This window comes from Nomascus leucogenys, chromosome 14 (assembly GCF_006542625.1).
Source record: "Nomascus leucogenys isolate Asia chromosome 14, Asia_NLE_v1, whole genome shotgun sequence".
Taxonomy (NCBI): domain Eukaryota; kingdom Metazoa; phylum Chordata; class Mammalia; order Primates; family Hylobatidae; genus Nomascus; species Nomascus leucogenys.
The window spans coordinates 74103637-74125751 of record NC_044394.1 but is presented as its reverse complement, the minus strand read 5'-3'; the positions used below and the strand labels follow the sequence as shown (position 1 = coordinate 74125751).

Here is a 22115-nt window from a genome sequence, read left to right as displayed (position 1 = left end):
GCCAAGATAACATTTTCTGTGTTTTCATTAGCTTCAAATTTTAGGAACTGTATTTAGCAGTACTGACTTTGGAAACACAGTAGACGATTCTTTTTGTTTTTTTTTTAACCACTTATTATTACTTGGAATGTTTTTCCTTAACTTTTTTCACATTTTTATTAGTTTGGCACAAACTATGAAGACCCTAAGGCTAAGAAAGAACACTGTGAAATTTTCATTATATAGACACTTTAAAAATACTCTGATCTTTGCTGTGCTGGGTAAGCTATTTAATTTTTCTTACAGTAAATTATCTTAGTATTGTTATATTCCTTCAAAGATGACTTTTTGTGTGTGTTTCAGCTTCTATAGTGTTTATGGGGTGGACAACTAAGACATTTAGAATTGCAAAATGCCAATCGGTAAGTATCACCTTCCTATTTAAACAGTTATTTTTATTTATACAATTTTGTGGAATTTTGAAGAATTTAGTTTATGCTTGCAAATAGAGGTGATTTTAATGGAGATTTTCTTTTTACTTTGAACTGTTTTTTATAGAGTTATAAAAACTTTTGGCTGGGCGCGGTGGCTCACGCCTGTAATCTCAGCACTCTGGGAGGCCGAGGCAGGTGGATCACGAGGTCAGGAGATCGAGACCATCCTGGCTAACACAGCGAAACCCCGTCTCTACTAAAAATACAAAAAATTAGTGGGTGCCTGTAGTCCCAGCTACTGGGGAGGCTGAGGCAGGAGACTGGTGTGAACCCAGGAGGCGGAGCTTGCAGTGAGCTGAGATTGTGCCGCTGCACCCCAGCCTGGGCACAGCAAAACTCCATCTCAAAAAAACAAACAAACAAAAAAAAACAACACAACTTTTAACTCCTCCAAGTGAGTCTGAAAAAGTTCCTCTGAAATCTCCTCCTATTATGCCCTTTTGTCAAGTTTTTTTTATATATTTTGAAAATAAATTCTCTTCCTGTATACCCTAACAGGAAATCCTTTTCTTCCTGCACACCATGAAATTGAGTGGTTTGTATCTAGATGGACTAGAAATCTTAAGACTGGCATGTTTCTAGGATCGTGTGTTCAGTATGGGCATTCGAGCGATGTTTTCTCTTTTTTTTTGAGATGAGTCTCACTCCGTCACCCAGTCTGGAGAGCAGCGGTGCCATCTCAGCTCACTGCAACCTCCGCCTCCCCGGTTCAAGCAATTATCTGCCTTAGCCTCCCCAGTCGAGTGATGTTTTCTATGGGTTCTCATGTTGGAAGAAGATATATTCTTAGACTTAGAATATGAAAGGTCCTCTTTTGGGGATTTGTTGAGATTTGGAGCTAGTCTCTAGTGCTATATAAATAATCACAAAAAGCTCTCTGAAAATCCAGAGCTTTTGCTGCCTTAGAGACAATTTAATAAAAGAAGAGGCTGGGCCTTCTGACCTTAGTATTTGCCATTTGAAATCCTAACTATATGTTTTGCGTTTTTTGATTTTGAAATCTTTCTGTTAACCCAAAAATTTTATGGCAGGGAATATTTGTAACATTAAACAGCCCTTTAGAAACATTTTGAACAATATAGGTTTCTTGAAAAAATGTGTGCTTGTTTATTTGGAAGACTTACCGATTGGAAAGATTTCATTAGTACTTGTCATTGTACATTATTTGAATGGGAAACCTATATGCTTTTCAGAAAATTAACGTTTCATGCTTGAATTGTCCTTATTTTAGGATTGGATGGAACGCTGGGTTGACGATGCATTTTGGAGCTTCCTTTTTTCGCTTATCCTTATTGTAATCATGTTTTTGTGGAGACCATCAGCAAACAATCAGAGGTACCTAACATAGGAAATTTCAAGTCGGCAAGGATTTGTTGATCACCTTCTATAGTGTCAAGAACACGTTTATAGAAACCAGGGGAGTAGTCGTTGCTTTTAAGGAGTATACAGTCAAGTAGGGAGATAAGCAAAACAAATGCAAGACAGTGAAAAAAGAGATATATAGACTAGTCCAGGGGAAGATGGAAGAGGGTTGAAGAAGACTTCTTGAAGCCACAGCGCTTACATTACACCTTGAGGAAAGGAATAGGATAGCGAATGACTGAACTGGGAAAGAATGTCCATTTTCTGGGGTGGTGGGAAAGGCATGAGATACTTTGGAGGCCAGTGAGACATGCAGTTTGGTTAATACCACATACTCATATCGGAGGGAGATCAAGCTGGAAGGGAGAAGTATGGCCAAAATGACAAAAGACTTGAGTGTCAAGTTCAGAAAGTTGTACTTGAGACTGCATGTGATAGGAAGCCTCAGCTTCCTTGCTTTATCCCTTTGCCCCAAGGAGAGAACTTAAGTTCTTGTCCATCCTTTAGGAAAAAATGAAAAAGTATGTACAGATTCAACATCCCAAATCCCAAATCCAGAATGCTCCAAAATCCAAAACTTTTTGAGCACGGACGGGATACTCAAAGGAAGTGCTCGTTGGAACATTTTGAATTTCAGATTTTCAGATTTGGGATGCTCAACTGGTAAGGATAATGCAAATATTCCAAAATCTGAAAACATCCAAAACTCAAAACACTTCTGGTCTCAAGCATTTTGCATAAAGGCTACTCAACCTGTATCAGTGTGTGTGTTTCTCCTGTCCTTTTTAAAATTATACAATAATACATATATGTATATATACACACACATATGCATACACATACTGTTCTGTACCTTCCTGTTTAAGGTCATGCCTATAATCCTAGCACTTTGGGAGGCCAAGGTGGGTGTATCACTTGAGCCCAGGAATTCGAGACCAGCCTAGTAAACAAGGCGAAACCCTCTCTCTACCAAAAAATACAAAAATTAGGGCCGGGCGCGGTGGCTCACGCTTGTAATCCCAGCACTTTGGGAGGCCGAGGTGGGCGGATCACGAGGTCAGGAGATCGAGACCACGGTGAAACCCCGTCTCTACTAAAAATACAAAAAATTAGCCAGGCATGGTGGCGGGCGCCTGTAGTCCCAGCTACTCGGAGAGGCTGAGGCAGGAGAATGGAGTGAACCCGGGAGGCGGAGCTTGCAGTGAGCCGAGATTGCGCCACTGCACTCCAGCCTGGGCGACAGAGCGAGACTCTGTCTCAAAAACAAAACAAAACTAAACAAAAATTAGCCAAGTGCGGTGGTATGTGCCTGTACTCCCAGCTACTTGGGAGGCTGAGGTGGGAGGATGGCCTGAGCCCAGGAGGTGGAGGTTGCAGTGAACTGAGATCATGCCACTGCTGCTGCACTCTAGCTTGGGCAACAGAGCCAGACCCTGTCTCAAAAGAAAAAAAAAAACAACACACAGACACAAAAAAACAACTATCTTTCCCTATCAGCATGTATATAGATCTACCACATTACTTTTAATGGCTTTATGGCATTTTATAACATGAATGTAATATAAATTTATATAAGCAGTCCCTGGTTATTAGACATTTTGTTTAAAAAATAGATTTTGCTATTATCAATAATGTTTTCAGAATGCTGTTGGACATCATCTTGGCAAACTTTTGTTAATGTAATGTAAGGTAAATTAATTTTTACTTTAATGGCTGTTGCCAAATGACCCTCCAGAAAAGTTATCTTGATTCACACTCCATCAGCAGTATTTTGATCTTATCACCTAGGAAATGTGGCCCATTCAGTGGGCTTTATTTTCACCAATCAGATTAGCAACTTTTCTTTTTTTAGGGAATAAACTGACAAGTGATGGGCAGAGAGGTAAACCTGACATGGAGAAAGAAACAGCAGAAAGTTCCCTTCCCTCAACATTAAATATTGCAAAATTGCTTTGCAGAAAGATTTTACCCACTTATGCTTTTACAAACAGGGTTTGAGAGTTCCAGTTTCACACTTTCTTCATGATAATTTTAGCTAATTTGAAAGTAAAATAATTATGTTTTCATTATATTAAAATATAAGAAATTTTTTTTTTTTTTTTTTGAGACGGACTCTCACTGTCTCCCAGACTGGAGTGCAGTGGCGTGATTTCGGCTCACTGCAGGCTCTGCCCCCGGGGGTTCATGCCATTCTCTTGCCTCAGCCTCCCGAGTAGCTGGGACTACAGGGGCCCGCCACCTCGCCCAGCTAACTTTTTTTTTGTATTTTTGGTAGAGACGGGGTTTCACCGTGTTAGCCAGGATGGTCTCAATCTCCTGACCTCGTGATCCGCCCACCTCGGCCTCCCAAAGTGCTGGGATTACAGGCGTGAGCCACCGTGCCCGGCCAAGAAATTTTTTAAATGTAGATTTTTTATACAATGGCTTTTAGATATAAACTGAAAATTGAACAAGTTTAAACATATTAGTAAAACTACTCCTTGTTTTTGCTATAGATATGCCTTCATGCCCTTAATAGATGATTCTGATGATGAAATTGAGGAATTCATGGTAACTTCTGAAAATTTAAGTGAGTAATATGTTTTCTTTTTAAATGACCATTGCACATATTGCAAAAGAAATATTGTACCTTTACCTGTGATGCAAGGTCACATATTTTTTTTTTATAAAATATTTTAAAAACTTTTATCTTCAGAAACCTTATTTTGGTAGACAGTAACAAAAAGAAAGGTCAGTGATGAAATTTTCAAGACTTGTAGTTTGAGCTTTTGTTACTCGTTTGAGCTTGTTACTCATTTCGTAAAATGTTGAAATAGTTACACTATTTTTCATAAGAATGGTTTGATGTATATTGTGCTTAGCTACTAAATGTTCATCTTGATGATTGCTAAGTTTCTTTGAGTTGCATCTTCTTGCTCTTTTTAAAGTATGCACACCTGTAATTTCTGGTCATGCTGAAAGCATTTCTACTTACAGTTTTGATGGTATTTTCATTCTTTCTATTATTTTCTACATAGCATTTTATCATTTTATTAATTTTATTATAATCTAATTAAGCATCTGTTAAGGCAACATCAATAAGTAACTCAGATGTTGAGGGTAATTTTATCTTTGCTTCATTTTTTTGTCCTCTTACTTTTGCTTCTCTTAGTAACATTCTTTTTCACCTTCTGTTTTGGTTCTCTAATACATCGATGAAATAGAAAACAGGAAAACAAATAGAAAAAAATCATCAAATCTAAAAGTAATTACTTTGAAAAGATTAGTGAAAAGTGGCTTAACCTCTAGCTACTCTAAACCAGAAATAAAGAGAAACTACAGTGGACCCTTGAACAATGTAGGGTTAGGGGCACCAAACTCCTGAGCAGTTGAAAATCTACTTAAAACTTTTGACTCTCCCAGAACTTAACTATTGATAGCCAACTGTTGACCAGAAGCCTTACTGTTAACATAGTTATCACATATTTTGTATGTTATATGTATTTTATACTATATTCTTACAGTAAAGTAGGTAGAGCAAAGAAAATGTTACTAGGTAGAAGGAAAGGGGAGGCAGGAAAGGCAGATATATATGGTGTAACTTTTATTGAAAAAAACTTGCATGTAGGTGGACCTGAGCAGTTCAAACCCATATTATTCAAAGGTCAACTGTAGTACAGTAAGACAAACTTCTAATGTTGGAAATGATAGAGAGGACATTACCATGGTAAAAAAGGTAAATAAGGGAATATTATGAACAACTTTATGGTAATAAATTGGGCATTCTGGATGAGGCAGACAAGTTCATTGAAAAATACGTATAACAACCCAATCTTAATTCTAACCTGGAGCCACTGTTTGAATAGCTCTGATCTATTAGAAATTAAAAAAAATTTTTTTTTAATTTAAAATCTTCCTATGAAGTACCAGGTCCAAATAGATTCACTTGTGAGTTCTTTCGAATATTTAAGGAAGAAATATTCTAATTTTACACAAAATCTTTAGAATGTAAAGGAGGTGGGAGTACTTAAAAGGCCAGTACAACTGAAATGCCAAAGTCTAACAGACATTACAAGAAAAAATTATAGACCAATTATAGACCAATATATCATTAATGAGTGGACATACAAAAATTCTTTAAAAATATTAGCAAATAAAATCTAGCAAAATATAGAAAGACAATCATGATCAAGTGGACTTTATCTCAGGGTTGCAAGGCTGTTTTAACATTCCAAAAATCACTCAGTATAATTCATCATATTAAAATAGTGCAAATAAGGCTGGGTGCGGTGGCTCGTGCCTGTAATGCCAGCAGTTTTGGACACCGAGGCAGGCAGATCACCTGAGGTCAGAAGTTTGAGACCAGCCTGGCCAACATGGCAAAACCCCCTCTCGACTAAAAATACAAAAATTAGCCGGGCGTGGTGGTGTGTGCCTGTAATTCCAGTTACTCAGGAGGTGGAGACGGGAGAATTGCATGAACCCAGGAGGCAGAGTTTGCAATGAGCCAAGCCACTGCACTCCAGCCTGGACAACAGAACAAGACTCTGTCTCAAATAAATAAATAAATAAATAAATAAATAAAAATAAAATAGTACAAATAAAAGAAGAAAGAAGAAAAAAATGATGTAAGTATCTCAGTGGGTACAAATAACAAAAGCCTCAGTAAACTAATTCTAAAATGGTATGAAAACACTCCACAATTAAAATTCTATTTAATGGCGAAATAGTGAACACTTTCTTCTCAAGATTAGGGATAAAGTGCAAGGGTATGTACACACCACTTTGATTCTGCATCGTATGGGAGGTCCTACCCAGTGCAGAGAGGCGAAACAAAACTCCAAAGAATGTAAAAGAAAGAACATGTGGAAAGGAGGAAGTAAAACTATGTTTATTCACAGGCAACAAGGTTATGTATGGAAAAATCCCAAGGAGTCTAAAGAAAAGAAAAAGTACGGTAGAACTAATAAGTGACTGTGACAGTCATAGGGTGTAGGTCCAATGTACAGAAGTCAGTTGTTTTTCTACATATTAACTGAAAACAATTGAAGGTGAAGTTTAAAATGTTATTTACCATACCTTCAAAAATAAAATACTTAGAATAAGTTTAATGAAAAATGTGTAAAACCTCTGCAATGAGACTATAAAACAATGCAGAGATAAATTTTAGAATAAGTAAATGTAGAGATAGAACCTGCGTCTGAATTGGAACTCTCAGTATTAAGCTGTCAGTTTCCCAGTCTGATAAGTAGATTCAGTGCAATCCCAATTATAATTCTAGCTGACTTAAAAAAAAAATGGTTAAATTGATTCTAAAATGTATATGGATAAGCAAAAGACCTAGAAGATCCTTAACATTCTTGTAGTTACAGCATGGATGAACCTTGAAAACATAATGTTAAGTGAAAGAAGCCAATCACAAAAGACCACATACTGTATAATTTTGTTTATATGAAAGGTCCAGAATCGACAAGTCCATAGAGGCGGAAAGTAGATCAGTGCTTGTCACAGGTTAGAGAAGGGGGAAAGTAGGGACTGACTTCTAATGGGTTTGGGGTTTCTTTGTGGGGTGATGAAAATTTTCCAAAATTGGAGAGTGGTGAATATCTCAAATCTCTGTGAATATATCAAAATCTAACTGTACTTCAATATGGTATGTGAATTATCTCTCAATAAAATAAAATTAGTGGATTTATACTGATTTCAAGACATAATTATTTCAGATTACAGCAATCCAGACAGTGTGCTTTTGGCATAAGGATAGAGAAATCCATCAAGGTAGTAAAATAGAGTCCAGGAATAAACCCATGCATGTGTGGTCAGTTGATTTTTGACAAAAGCACCAAGGCTTACATGAAGAAAGGATAGTCTTTTTAATAAATGGTACTGGAACAACTGGATAAATGTTGTAATAAATGATAAAAAAAATCATCTAGACTTTTGTTGCACATCTCGCAATCATATTAATTCAAGATGGATCACAGACCTAATGGAAAAGCTTCAACTGTTATTCTTCTAGAAGAAAACAGGAAAATATTTTAATGACGTTGGATGGGGTAATTTCTTAGGACACAAAAAACAGTAACCATTAAATTAAAAAATGAGACTTTATCAAAATTTAAAATCTATGCTCATCAGGAAGAATTTAAGAAAATAAGAAGGCTAGCTACAGTGGGAGATAAAATATTCTCAATACATATATATCTGATAAAGGGCTTATATCCAGAATATAAGTAGAATTCCTGTAAATCAATAAATGATAACCTATGTTGCAAAAAATGAGCAGAAGACTTGTGTAGACACTTCAAAGAAGACATGGGAATGGCCAATAAACCCATTAAAAGGTGCTCAATATAATCAGTCATCAGGGAAATGCAAATTAAGACCATAATGAGCTGCCACCACACATTTGCTAGAATGGTTAAAATTAAAAAGTCTGATAGCATGAACTATTGGAGAGGATGTGGAACAACTGGCTCTCTCATACGGTACTTGAAGGAATGTAAAATAGCACAACAGCTTTAGAAAGCAATGTGACAGCTTCTTACAAAGTTAAGCATATACCAACCATACAGTCCAGCTGTTCCACTCTAAGGTTTACCCAGAAAAATGAAGCAGATGTCTACAGAAACACAAGAATGTTTACAGCAGCTTTATTCTTAATAGTCCAAAACTGGAAGTAACACAATTATCTACAAACAGGTGAAAAGATAAATAAATTGTGGTATATCCATACAATGGAATACTTTTCAGTAATAAAAAGTAACCAACACTGTATAACATAACTTAATCTCAAAAATGTTTATGTTGCATGAAAGTAGCCAAATACAAAAGTATGTAGACTCTATATATTGTGGTTCTGTAAATGAAGTTCTGGAAAACAAACTATGATTATCTAAATCAGAGCAGTGGTTGCTTTTGGTGAGGTGGGGATTGACTGGAAAGGAACTTAAAGAACCTTCTGTGATAATGGAAATGTTAACTGTATTGATTGGCATGGCAGTTACTCAAGTGTATATATTTGTCAGGTTTCTTCAGACTGTACACTTAAAATTTGTTTTATATATATATATATATACACACACACACACACACACACACACACTTTAGTGTTTAAAAATCACTGTATTCCCCTTCTAAGAGAAATGTTGGGGTTTTGAATGTCCCAGGAAAACATTTTTGGATTGAGGAGCTTCATTTTTATTTATTACATCAGCTTTTGTTATAATTGTTCTAGTTTATGGAGAAGCAATATTTGCAAATTAGTGTAATAACAAAAGTGACTAGTTACTGGGCATAGATTGTGTCAGGCATTTTATATGTGCTAACTTGTTCAATGGTCACTAGAACTCTATGAGGTAGAAATTACTATTATCCCCAGTTTATAGTCAGAAACACTAAGTCACAGGAAGTTAATTGCTGTGCCCAGGATTCCAGTGGGGCAGTCTAGTTCCTGGATGCAGACACTTAGCCTTTGCTCCACTGAAACTGCAAACATACAGAAGAGCCTTGGTCAAATATGAAAGAAATCTTGATCTTTCCTATCTTCTTTATGCCATACGCACATTTCAAAATTTGTACATCAGGGATGTAAAGCATACCCAAAGATGTGTTTTGTTCTTGAATATACCATGAATCCTGAAGATTTTTAAATCCATAAACTTTAAAATAACTGCAATTAAGGAAATATGTATGCGTGTATACTTGTTTGTTTAAACTCTAAAACTAGGATTCAAACAAGAAACTTGAAAACCTGGTGGTTCTGACAAATAGTTTTCAAAAATCTGTGAACTTTTTTCATGTATCTTTCCTACATTCCCAAATGGTAAATCCAGCATCCTGCCTAAAGTTTCCATTATTAACCCTCCATTTCTAAAAAGATGTAATATTTTTTCTTATTAGATTATTAAATTTCTAAAGGAAAATATTATTTTGTGATTTAATATATATGTTTATAATGTCTCTCGTAGCCGAAGGAATAAAATTAAGAGCCTCAAAATCAGTTTCCAATGGAACAGCTAAGCCTGCCACTTCTGAGAACTTTGTGAGTATGGTATATATTTAGTACAATCTTAGTCTTCCTTAGTCTTCACTACTTTAGAGAGCTATACGAGTGTCATATTCATTGACTCTCAGAAGAACAGTTTTAACTGAGATGTTTTTGTTGTTGTTATAAAAATTAGTGTTGCCAAGTAGCAATCCTGGTTGTCCATAACTGAAATACCTTCGTTGTCGATCTCACTTCTCACTTGCTGTTCGTAGGCCAGCAGCATGAGCATCATCTGGGAACTTGTTAGAGATGCAGAGTCTCAGGCCTACCCCAGATGCTCCTGAATTGGAATCTGCTTTTCGAAAAGATTCCATAGGCTGTTCATCTGCACATTCGAGATGGGAAAGCTTTGTTCCAATACAAGCTTGTGTTAGCTTTTCAGCGTATGAAAGTGATTTTTGAAACTATTTTAAAATAACATTTGTTATCTGTTGGTAAAGAACTTTATGTGTTACCTACACGGTTACCAAAATTAACAGATTTTTTTTTTGAAGTGGGAAGCTTGAATAAAATTGTAAAACATTGGGCAGAGATGAGCTAAAAAATATTTTCTGTATGTTATTTATGCGTAAAAATGTTTTTGAAGACAACAATGTAAAATGGAAATGTCTATCATATAGTTTTATACTTTCCTTTCTTATAACTATATGTGCTGTGATTAATACTATGTAAAAATTTATGTATGCGTATGTAAGTTCTGACAGGATAGATAGTATGTGAAAACATTTTTTATCTGTTAGATTTGGCAAATTCTCTAATAGATTAGACAGATGGATAAATAAACAAGATAACAGACTGGAGGGATGGATAGAAAGGATGGATAGATGGATAAAATAGATAGGTAGATAGATAAGATAGACAGACATAGACAGATAGCTACCTCAGCTGACCTGCTTTTCTTTTCTTGCCTCCTATAGGGAGATGAGCATAAATATGAATGATACAAATAAATAGGCTTTTCTAAAGTTAGAATATTTGAGGTCAGGCCCAGTGGCTAATGCCTGTAATCCCAGCACTTTGGGAGGCTGAGGCAGGCAGATCACTTGGGCTCAGGAGTTCGAGACCAGCCTGGGCAACATGGTGAAACCCCATCTCTACTAAAAATACAAAAATTAGCCGGATGTGGTGGTGTGTGCCTGTAATCCCAGCTACTCGGGAGGCTGAGACAGGAGAATTGCTTGAACCTGGGAGGCGGAGGTTGCAGTGAGCCAAGATCATGCCGCTGCACTCCAGTCTGACAGAGTCAGACTCTGTCTCAAAACAAAAACAAAAAAAACAAAAAAACCAAAAAAAAGAATATTTGTATTATCATTTTTTTTAAGTTATGAACTCATTATATAAGAACTTGAATAAATTAGGAGGCATAGTGAGTGTGGCAAAGCAAAAATTCAATGTCCTTGCTATTTTCTATCGTACAAATGAACTTTGTGTTTTTACTGTGATTTCTCAGGACAAAAAAAAATAGTATTTCATACATCCAACTAAAACCAAGAAGTGTAGAAATCTGAAGTCCAATTTTTGTGTGTGTAAGAAAACAGTGGCATAATTTCTGTATGGCATGAGTGCCAGCTTAGGACATATGTAGAAACTAAAAGAATGTCAAATATTTACATTTAAACACTTAAGTTATACATATATTCTGTTTTAAGAATTCTGCTGTCAGGTGATATTAAGCAAATGCTAAGTATAAATATTTCTACAGGATGAAGATTTGAAGTGGGTAGAAGAAAATATTCCCTCTTCATTCACAGATGTGTAAGTATCTTATGTTACAGTTTGATTCTAAATTTTAGGCTGTAGTTTAAAAGGGATCGTTCTCATCCTTTGTCATGTGCTTTTCAAACCTCATACTTCCATATACTTGGGTAAGCCCCTATCACCAGTAAATGGCCCTTACAGAACTACAAAGAAAACAAAACCCTGGCTGGTTTCGTTTTTCACTGTACAGCAACCATTTTAAAACTAGTGACCTCTAACCAACTCTAGCTTTTTCTGATCTGCCACTATCAGGATCATTTCATTTTTTATCTATTATAGAAAACGTCAAACGTATGTAAACTTTTTTTTTTAGAGGTAACCACAGCACCATGTATTGTGAGGAAGCTTTTGGAGGAAAAACATGAGTATGGGAATCCCCTCTGGAAACCTCGAGCTATTCAGGATCCTCTTTATCTATGTTCTGTTTGACACAAGAATTCCAGATAGCTGTTTCCATAGTAAAAAATAGAATAGCCAAGTATGATAACATTTTTTTGCATATTGGTCTTTCCCTCCCTAGCCCCCATCTGGTTTCTGTTTAGATAGTTTCTGTGTACTATGATACTCCTTTTGCCTGAAGAATTGCCTTTACATTTCTTTCTTGTAGTGCAGGTATGCTGGTAGCGAATCTGTCAGATTTTTGTTTGTCTGAAAAAGTCTTTGTTTCACCTTTATTGAAGATACTTTTGTGGGAATAGAATTCTTTGTTGACCTTTTTTTCCTTTCAACACTTAAAAGGTCAGTCACTTGAATGTCTTCTGGCTTTCATAGTTTCAGAAAGATGTGTGCTTTAGTTCTTATCTTTGTTCCTCCACATGTTATATGGGTTTTGTTTGTGTGGGTTGAGGTTTTTTTGGGTGAGAAAGTCGGGGGAATTGGCTGCCTTCAGGATTTTCTCTTTATCTTTAGTTTTCATCATTATGAATATGATGATTCTAGGTATGTGTGGGCATATATTTTCATTTCTCTTGGCTGTATACCTAAAGTGGAATTGCTAGATCATATGGTAACTCTATGTTTAACATTTTGAGGAAGTGCCAAGCTGTTTTTCAAAGCAGTTGCATTATTTTACAATCCTGTCAGCAATATCTGAGGGTTCTAATTTCTCCACATTTTTTGTTAACACTTATTACTGTCCATCTTTTTTATTTTAGCTCTTAGTGACTATGAAGTGATATGTCATTGCACTTATGAGTTACTGGAATTCAAACCGCCTTGTTGGGGGACTAGTGTTATTTAACTAAACTGTGGTAACTGAAATTAATGTATAAATAGTCTATGCAAAGTAAGAACTGCCTATTCATTATGAAACTAACAATACACTGTTATACTTTTTTATTTTAGCAGTCAGAAAGGGAAAATATGGGTGTATATATTCTTTTATATTTCCCATGTATTTACTATTTCTTCTTTCCTCTATGTATGAGCTAAGACCTTCCTCCTATAGGTCTTTCTTTAGTATTTCTTATAGGATAAGCCTGCTGACAACAAATTTTCTCAATTTTATTTATGTGAAAATATATTTACTTTGCCTTCCTTTTTAACGGATAGTTTTGCTGGGTGTAGAAATCTTGATTGACTTTTGTTTGAGCACTTCCAACATGTCTTTCCAATATCTTCTGGCTTTTGTTGTTTTTGAGGAGAAAGTAGTCATTAATTGTATTGTTGTTCTCATGTGTGTGATGTGACATTTATCTTTTGCTGTTTTTCTGATTTTTCCTTTATATTTGGCTCTGCATTGTGTTTATGATATGCCTGGGTATGGTTTTTTTTTTTGTCTATTCTCGTTGGGATTTGTTGAGCTTCTCAGATCCATGTCCCTTGGTCATTTTCCAGTGCCTTCAGCTACTTTTTTTTTTTTTTTTTTTTTTGAGACGGAGTCTTGCTCTGTCACCCAGGGTGGAGTGCAGTGCAGTGGTGCAATCTCAGCCCACTGCAGCCTCTGCCTCCTGGGTTCCAGCGATTCTCCTGCCTCAGCTTCCTGGGTAGCTGGGATTACAGGCAGGCACCACCACACCCAGCTAATTTTGTATTTTTAGTAGAGACGGGGTTTCACCATGTTGGCCAGGCTGGCCTCGAACTCCTGACCTCAGGTGATCCATCTGCCTTGGCCTTCCAAAGTGCTAGGATTACAGGCATGAGCCACTGCACCCGGCCAGCTACTTATTTTTGACGTTTTTGTCCAGGTTTTGTCAGTGTTTTTTGTGGAAGGAATCATCTGACCTTTTCTGTCCAGCTTTACTTGCTCTCTTGTATTGCAATCACTTTCTCCGTGATCCTTTTTTCCTTCTTTCTTTGTTTGATTTTCTTTGTTGTTTTCCTACCACCCATTAAGATTTCTGTTGAATTTATTCTCCCTTGGGTGCCTTGTAATTTTCTCCATCACTGGAATCATTTTTGTCTTTTTCTTTAATTTTTTTTCTGATTATGATTAATTCTTTGAATTTCTTCGTGCTTTGTTTTTATCTACTTCTGCTCTTGGTTTTTAGATTTCTTACTGTAGAATGTTTTTAATATTGCCAAATGTTCTTTTTAAGTTATCGTATCTAATTTGGACTATTGTGTGTTATAACCGTAGTTTTCTTCTACTGTAAAATGTTTTGATTTTCATTTTCCTTCTTTTTTCTTTCCTGCACTGTTATATGGAATTGATTTTGGTTTTCCCATTCTGAGAGATTTTATGATGAAGCTTCCTGATTTGAGTGCCTTTTTCCATCAGTGCGCATGAATTGTAGTTTCTTTTATGGATGATGTTGATGGTATGGAGTAGGAGAGGTTGGTGTTGTTTTGCTTTTCTTTTATTTCTTCAGATCTTCCCCCACCCCACCCCCCACTTTTTACTGTCTTCTTTTTATTTACTGCACTATCACATCTCCAAGGAATATTCCTCTTTTTTATATATGATCCTTTCCTGAAAACAATGATCGTTCAAGGCTGCTACTTTTTGTCCCACTCGATTTGAGCCGCTTCCATGTAGCAGGTGAACTTCTTCCAAGTCACTGGTTTTATTCAGTCTGTTGGCACTAAGTGTTGGGCTTTTTTGGAGGGGTTGAATTTTGTCTATGGTTGTCTGAGTCCTCCCACCCCTCTGCTGTTTTTCCCAAAGTCTCTCAACCCTCTGTTTCCCTACTGTCTGTACCCATGAGCTTGCAGTCACAGCAGGGAATCTGTTGGAATTTGACATTTATTTCTCTATTTACATATAATTTCAAGTTTGTGGTGTTTTTCTGGTAATACTGAAGGCATGTGTTTTTTGTGGTTTTGTTTGCGATCCTTAGTAATTTTATGGTTTTTTGAGCAAGACTATATGGAGAGATTCAAATTAGGTGGCCATCATTATTTTCCAGATTTGGAAACTCATAACTAAGCATTTTAGAAGGAAATTATTTAAGCAGGCTTACCTCCTACTGTGCCATCACTTCTTGCTGGAAACCAATAAGGCTCCTAGGTAGTTCTCTTTACATGTGAAAAAGTCACCATTCTCTACTATTTTTTTTCTGTAGATAGAAATGTCTTCTTGGTTATGAAAAATCCTTTGAAATACAGAAGATTAAATTTATTTGACGTCTTCATGAACCATTTATGTGAAATGAGTAGAGCTGTATAATCTAAGATGATTTCCAAAATTTTAGGTTCTTGGGAACCTTTGCTTCTTCACTTACGAAAACTTTAACCCAAGAAATGTAGCCCACTTGCTATCCAAAGTTAATGTACAATTTACATAGCAAGTTTAGTATTTAGACTTCAAACACAGAGAAAAGCCTTCCCCTCATACATCTGTGGAAATGGAACAAAAATTTTATAAGTCATGGGACATTTTAAACAGATCATGAATAACCACATGATATGTATTATGAGATATTGGTATGATATTCACTGTGAATTTCATCTTCAATAACCCATGAAGGTGACATTAACATAGCTTATCTCCCTCTTTAATGCGCTGAATCATTCTTAGTAAGTGTTAAGTAGTCATTAATGTCATAGCAGGGACCATTGTTGATATTGCTAGTGTTTAGCTCTAAACAAGGTGCCAAGCATGCAGCAGACTGCCTTCTAGTTCACCTTTCCTCTAACGCCGTCTTCTCCCCCACATTTTCCTTAATCGTATGATTCCAAACAGTCTGCCTTGGCTCCTTCCTCACACTTAGTCTCCTGGCCCTCCTGGCTTCACCATGGACCGCACTGTAGGTAGCATCCTCTGGAGTTGTGCGTGGCTCTTTCATGGCAAAACTTTGGCACTTGGACATTTCCTTCAGGCTCTCCTCCCTCAGACCTCTGTCGCACATTGAGGCTAGATTAAACTTACTTAACATTTGTTACATTTGTCTTTTCTTTTTATCTATATTATCTTTGTTGAGCAAAAGTTCTGTTGTATAACACTCTCTCTCTGGTACCCTTCACTGGCAGACATCCAGGCAGTGGTGATAATGACACAGAAGTTAAGCAAATGCTGGATTCTGTAAATACCACCTTTCATAAAGTGTTTAGTCATAAATGGGTTAAGTCCACAATAAAAGTTTTGGATGAGCACATTTGTGTAATCATCACCCAGATCAAAAAACAGAATAACGCTAGTGCCCTAGAAAGCCCATTTCCCATTTCCCTTTCAAATCAGGAGCCCACTTTCCCAAAGGTCCTGCTGTCCTGAAGTCTACAACTGTAGATTACTTGTGTCAGTTTTTAAAATTTTGTCCCTCGATAGATCATCCATTTGCTTTGCTGTATAGTATTCCATTGTCTGAATAACCCACAATTTACCCATTGGGGTTATTTTCAGTTGAGTGCTATTGAGAACAGCACCACTGTGAAAACTCCTGCATGTCTGTCTGCGAGCCTAGATGCTCCCTTCTGTGACCTGTGGATACCCAGGAGTGAGAATTGGTGGGCCATGGCATGTGCCTGTATTCGGCTTTCGTGGATACACTGGCCTTACTGTTAACAACATTATCACCCTTTTTTCCCTTGTATTTCAGAGCTCTTCCAGTGTTAGTGGATTCAGATGAGGTAAAATATATTTTTGCATATTTCCTTGGAGCTGATATTTTCACAAAGTAGAGATATATTTCAGAAAGAAGTTCTGAAAACTACTTTTTAAGATGATTATACATTGAGCAGACAGAAAGATGCTATGAATTGATTTGTGGGTAAAGTTGAAAGGATTTATGGATAAAGTCCCCATTTCAAACACTAACAAGATAAGTACTTATTGGTATGAAAGAAATGAAGGGTTATTTTATGAAATCTTGAGTTTAAAAGATTTTAAGATGGCAGTTTGTCTAAGTTAATCTCTGATACTTGTAGACATTTTGCTGGGATATTAAAGTTTCAATCTCATTTTCATTTACTAAGCAGAAAATTTGGATAGAGGATGTGGATTTAGGAAAGTTTTTGGGGAAAAAATTAGCTGTGGATCACTTGGACATTAAGTTGTGTGGCACAAGGCGGGAAGAAATCTGAAGTGTAAGAATTAAAGGCTGGATGCATGGAACATTAACTTTCAAAAAGGACGAGTGGAGGGAAGTTAGTGGTAGCTAAGTAGTAACTTGTATGGTGGCTATAGCACATAAGAGGAGCCAGAGCTGTATTCGTTGAAAGAGAAGGCAATGATTTTGGCATCAGTCTGTTATTTGACTGTACTGGGATGGGAAGGTTTGAGAAGGCCTTGCTGCAAAACAGTTAAACTTCAAGATTTATAACTCTACAGAAAGATGTAGCATTACAGAAAGATTAGTAACTCTACGGAAAGATGTAGCATGTAGATTAAAAGCAATTTAAATGCCCCTTTAAAAGTAATTTTATGCTACATCTGTCTGTATTTAAAGTTTTAGTAAATAATTCATTTGTAATTTCAATAATACATTAATTTAGTAAAGTGAGGCAAATCTCTAGATGAGCTAGGCCTAAGAAATCCATTTTAGCCCTATTCCTGCCTCTCACTGGAGATTCTGAACTTGACATGTTTTCTAGCTAGCAGGAAGTTGAAGTTTTCTGAACTTCTCAGCAGATAACTGACTATACATTATTGGAGAGTATGGATTATATGGTTATTTTTTAATTTTTAAATTTTTTATAAGGATGAGGTCTCACTATGTTGCCCAGGCCGGTCTCGAACTCCTAGCGTCAAGCAGTCTTTCCGCCTCGGCCTCCCAAAGTGCTGAGATTACAGGCATGAGTCACTGTACTTGGCCTTTTATTTTCTGTATCTAATATTTCCATGCATATTATGGAATATATTTAGTTTCCCTAAATGTGGCTGTTGAAAGATTAGAAAATTTTTGTTAGGGTTCTGGAAGTAGTATCAACATGTTGATACATATCTTCTTTTTTTTTTCTTCAGGAAATCATGACCAGATCTGAAATGGCTGAAAAAATGTTCTCTTCAGAAAAGATAATGTGATTGGAACCCATATAAGTGAAGTGTAGTTAAGCCTGAAGGACTATCCTTCGTCAAGACTGAAAGCGAGCTTTGTTTTGATATTGCATAAAAATTTTTGTTGTGTTATCTTGCAAGTCTGTGTATCAAAATGAAGAATTCAGATGGTAGGAGGGTTCTGTAGTCCTTTTAAAGCTGACTCTTGAGTGTCAGCTGAATATCCATTAAATTGGATTTGGAAATAACCTGAGGAAAGTATTGTGATAAAGATCTGCACAGATGCCTCTTAGCTGTTAGGTGGCGGGCCTGTGGGTTTGGGTTCTCCGTCTTTTCTCTGGAACATATGACAATTCCAGATTAAAGAAAAATGTTTTTTAATAAATACGCTTGGTCTTTTTTCTAGTTACCTTTGAGGTAGATATTGTGATTTTCTGGAGTATAGTGTATCCTTGTCTCTATGTCTTGGGTTTACTAGATGCAATAATACTTTTCTTTGACATTTGTACTGAAGTGATTTGATATTAAGTAAAACAGTTAATATTTGAGTATAGACATATTTATAGGTTTTTGCCACCCCCCCTCCCCCACCCCCCACCCTTTGTACAAAGCCGTTGTTTGAGTCTCATCATGCACATCAAATCATGGAGTTAGGTCTTCTCTGAGCTCAGGGGAACACAAGTGCACATAGAGAGATGTGTTGAGGGTCACTACCAAAGAATTACCCTCATTGTCCCTCACTCAGGCCATGTGTACCTGTGATGCTGCTGAGTCTGCTGGGGTGAGTGGTGGCCATGTGGCTCCCCCAGAGCACTTCCTACCCGGCGAGCTGGGAGACCCATTACTGGTGAACTTTGTGGAAATTAGAACTGTATCTTTTACATAATCTTGGCATATTACATTTCATAATAAAAACATACATTTAGTTGCATGCTGCATCACTGTTGATTTTATAATTAATTTCTTAACCTTCAACCATGTTTTATACCTTATTTCGTTACATCATATATTTGTAAAGTGTAATATGAAATCTTTTGCTTTAATGTCTTTTCTTAAAATGTGGAATGTTCTAAACTTGAAAAGCAACTGAATGTAGTATGATGAAAATGTGAATGTTTTGCTGCTTTCATGACCAAAGATACAGGGCTAATGGACATTTAGAATAGTAGTTAAAGCTAGAGTCTTGTATATCTTTTCTTTGAAGGAGCTCTAACCTTGTAAATTGAGAATGACTTCAGAGAATTTTGATTAAGAAAACATTAAAATCTTAACCGGCACAAACACTCCAATTTTTTTCACTGTGAAGCCGCAAGCAATTTTTTTTCTTTTTCTTTCAAAAGCCTACCTTCTGAATTTATTTCTTGTTTACTCATTTCTGAGAGGGTAAAAAGAAGATCTGTTTCTGGTAGTCATATCGCTTGAAAGATATTTGCAAATGTGTTTTCAGTCGTGACCATGTGGAAAGTGAACAGTGTTGGCAAACATTACTGAGAAAATCATGCTTTTCAAGATGCCCTTGCTTTGGGATATCCTTCCTAGGGAGAAAAAAAAAGTAATTTAACAATTATGAATTCCATTTCTTATTTCAGTTTCTGCTGCAGTAATGGGTTCCCACCCACTATAATGTTCTGGTGGAGTCTCCCCTTAGCCCAGTAACATTTTTATCTAATACCGCACTCCCCAAGTTTTGAGACAGATTGACCCCCCTATTCATTATATGGCTCTAGTTGAGTTTTAAAATGTGGAATATTGGGCTTGCAGGCAGTAGGAGCTGCAAATCTGGTAGAGTGGGAGTGAGGAATTAATGGTGAGTATGTTAATAAGGGAAACTGCCTCTGACAGAACCTCAGTAATGTTTACCAAAACATGTCTTTCTACAGCTGGTAGGATAAATGATGCCACCTCTGTAGCTTAGCTACAGGCTGCAGTGCACACTTTTCTTCCATCCAGAGAAAGCAGAATTCCCTCCTAGTAGCCTCATCACAAATACTGTTTCTAGAAGGGCATGTGCTATCTGTCACCTTCAGTAATATTTGTGCCATCTCTTGATGGCTGATGACCTGGATCGAGTATTTCTATGAAGGGTCTTCTTAGGCCTCTCACATACGCAAGAGGGGTGCTCTGGTGCCATAGCTGCAGTTCACAGGAAGGACACCAGGAGAAGTTATGCCTAGGGCTACTAAGCAGCTCATCATCCCTGCTTCTGCACAAAGTTTCCTGAAACTGGCCATCAGGGCCTCTGAGGCACTCAAATCAGTTTACTTTTAGCATGCCCCCATCAGGATGGGTCTCACTGTTAGTGAGGATACGGGTCTGGTTTGATGTTTTTCTAGGCAAAATGCTTAAGTGTTCTGCTTATGCCATTCATTCATATGATGTGTGAAATTTGCTTAAAAGGGAATTTTCATGATTTGATTTAGATTAGTATTTAAATATCTGCTTTAGATAGTAATTAATTTTATTGCAAAAATAAGGAAAAATGTGTGAATATGTGAATTTTTTAAGCCTGAGAGATGATAGAATGTTCCCATATTTTTCTTGTAAAGAAAATAATATTTTAACTTACACATCCTGTAGAAAATACCATCTTTTCCGCTTGTATTACAGTACAGTGTTTACATTACTATACTGTCAAGCTGAAAGTATAAGAAATGTACATATACATTTTGATTTATATATCCTTTTTTTTTAAAAAAAGTTGAGTCTGTTGCACTAGGCTGTACATAACTAAAGTTGACAGATGCTATGCTAGATTTATAATCACTAGTTCTGGTACTTATGTCTTTGTATGATCAAAGCATGCAACAAGCAATACAAAATACCAAGCCTTATACTTAAAAGAAGTTTAACATATTGGTTAATATACTGGTTAATATACTGGTTAAACATATTGAATGTATATAAGTGGCAAAACTAGATTTTTAAGGAAGTGTACATTATAATATTGGAGCTCAGTACTGCATGAAGAAAATTCATTAAAACTAAGAAAACATTTATTTGGGGAGAAATTTTAGGCGTTTAAGAAGTTGTATTTTTCTATTTTAAAAAGTTAAATTATTCCGTAATTTGGAAGAAGTTTCGTTGAGTGTAGGACATAACCATTTGAAGGGTTTTCATTTGAAAAATTGATGTATTTTGTGCCTTAATATTTTGTTCTTTTAATAAAAATGCTCTGAATTTGAATGATTGATTCTTGATAGTATTTATTGGTGCTAGATTATATAAATCTGTAGGACATGTAGACATATATAGACTCCAATAGATGGCAGGACATAAAATTCTTAAAACAGGAGGCACAGCTAATCAAACATGGAAAAGTGCTCAACCTCAGTAGTAGTAAAGAAATGCAAAACAAAAGATAGGGGATAGTTTAAAAAATCAAATTAACCTAAGTTTATACTATGGTATATTTGTAAAATCCCTTTGCTTTCAAAGTCTGATGAAATGAGCACACTTATTAATGATGGTAATATAGTTGATTCCTTTTTTGTGAAAAGTTCAACAATGTGTTTATAACCTTTGAATAATGTCAATTCTGGTGATATTTTAAAAAATGATTCAAAATACAGAATAAAGCTTCTCCAAAAAAGTGTTTATTATAACATTAAAGTAGAAATAAAATTAGAGACAATATAATAGTTAAGTGAATTATGGTTTAACCAGCCATTTTATGGGATATTGTATAGCCATTGAATTATGAAGAATTTATAATAAAAATACTTAAAAGAACTGTGATGCAGTGGCACATATGTGAATGCTTATCTATGTAAAATAAGGTAGAGCAACTTACTCTCATGGTTCAGAAAAAATGCATTGTATTGTATCTTCCAACTTTTCTGTAACTTAATTATTATTTTGAAATAAAGAGAATTAAAAAAAAAAAGGCCGGGCGTGGTGGCTCACGCCTGTAATCCCAGCACTTTGGGAGGCCAAGGCGGGTGGAACACGAGGTCAGGAGATCAAGACCATCTTGGCTAACACGGTGAAACCCCGTCTCTACTAAAAAAAAAAAATACAAAAAATTAGCCGGGCATGGTGGTGGGTGCCTGTAGTCCCAGCTACTCGGGAGGCTGAGGCAGGAGAATGGTGTGAACCCGGGAGGCGGAGCTTGCAGTGAGCT

The 22115-nt window shown here is 36.3% G+C and overlaps 1 protein-coding gene across 2 annotated transcripts in view; it reads left to right on the top strand.

Moving 5' to 3' along the window:
* The window catches only part of TMEM87B (transmembrane protein 87B), a 62753-nt gene extending 41575 nt beyond the window's left edge, over positions 1 to 21178 (top strand). For both annotated transcript variants that reach the window (XM_030827676.1, XM_030827677.1), the window contains exons 12-19: positions 152 to 260; positions 343 to 401; positions 1705 to 1808; positions 4331 to 4404; positions 9785 to 9858; positions 11567 to 11619; positions 16599 to 16629; positions 17963 to 21178. In XM_030827676.1, the coding sequence (XP_030683536.1) occupies positions 152 to 260; positions 343 to 401; positions 1705 to 1808; positions 4331 to 4404; positions 9785 to 9858; positions 11567 to 11619; positions 16599 to 16629; positions 17963 to 18022 (564 nt within the window). In that variant the 3' untranslated portion in view covers positions 18023 to 21178. The remainder of the gene's footprint in view (positions 1 to 151; positions 261 to 342; positions 402 to 1704; positions 1809 to 4330; positions 4405 to 9784; positions 9859 to 11566; positions 11620 to 16598; positions 16630 to 17962) is intronic.
* Positions 21179 to 22115: the final 937 nt, after the last annotated feature.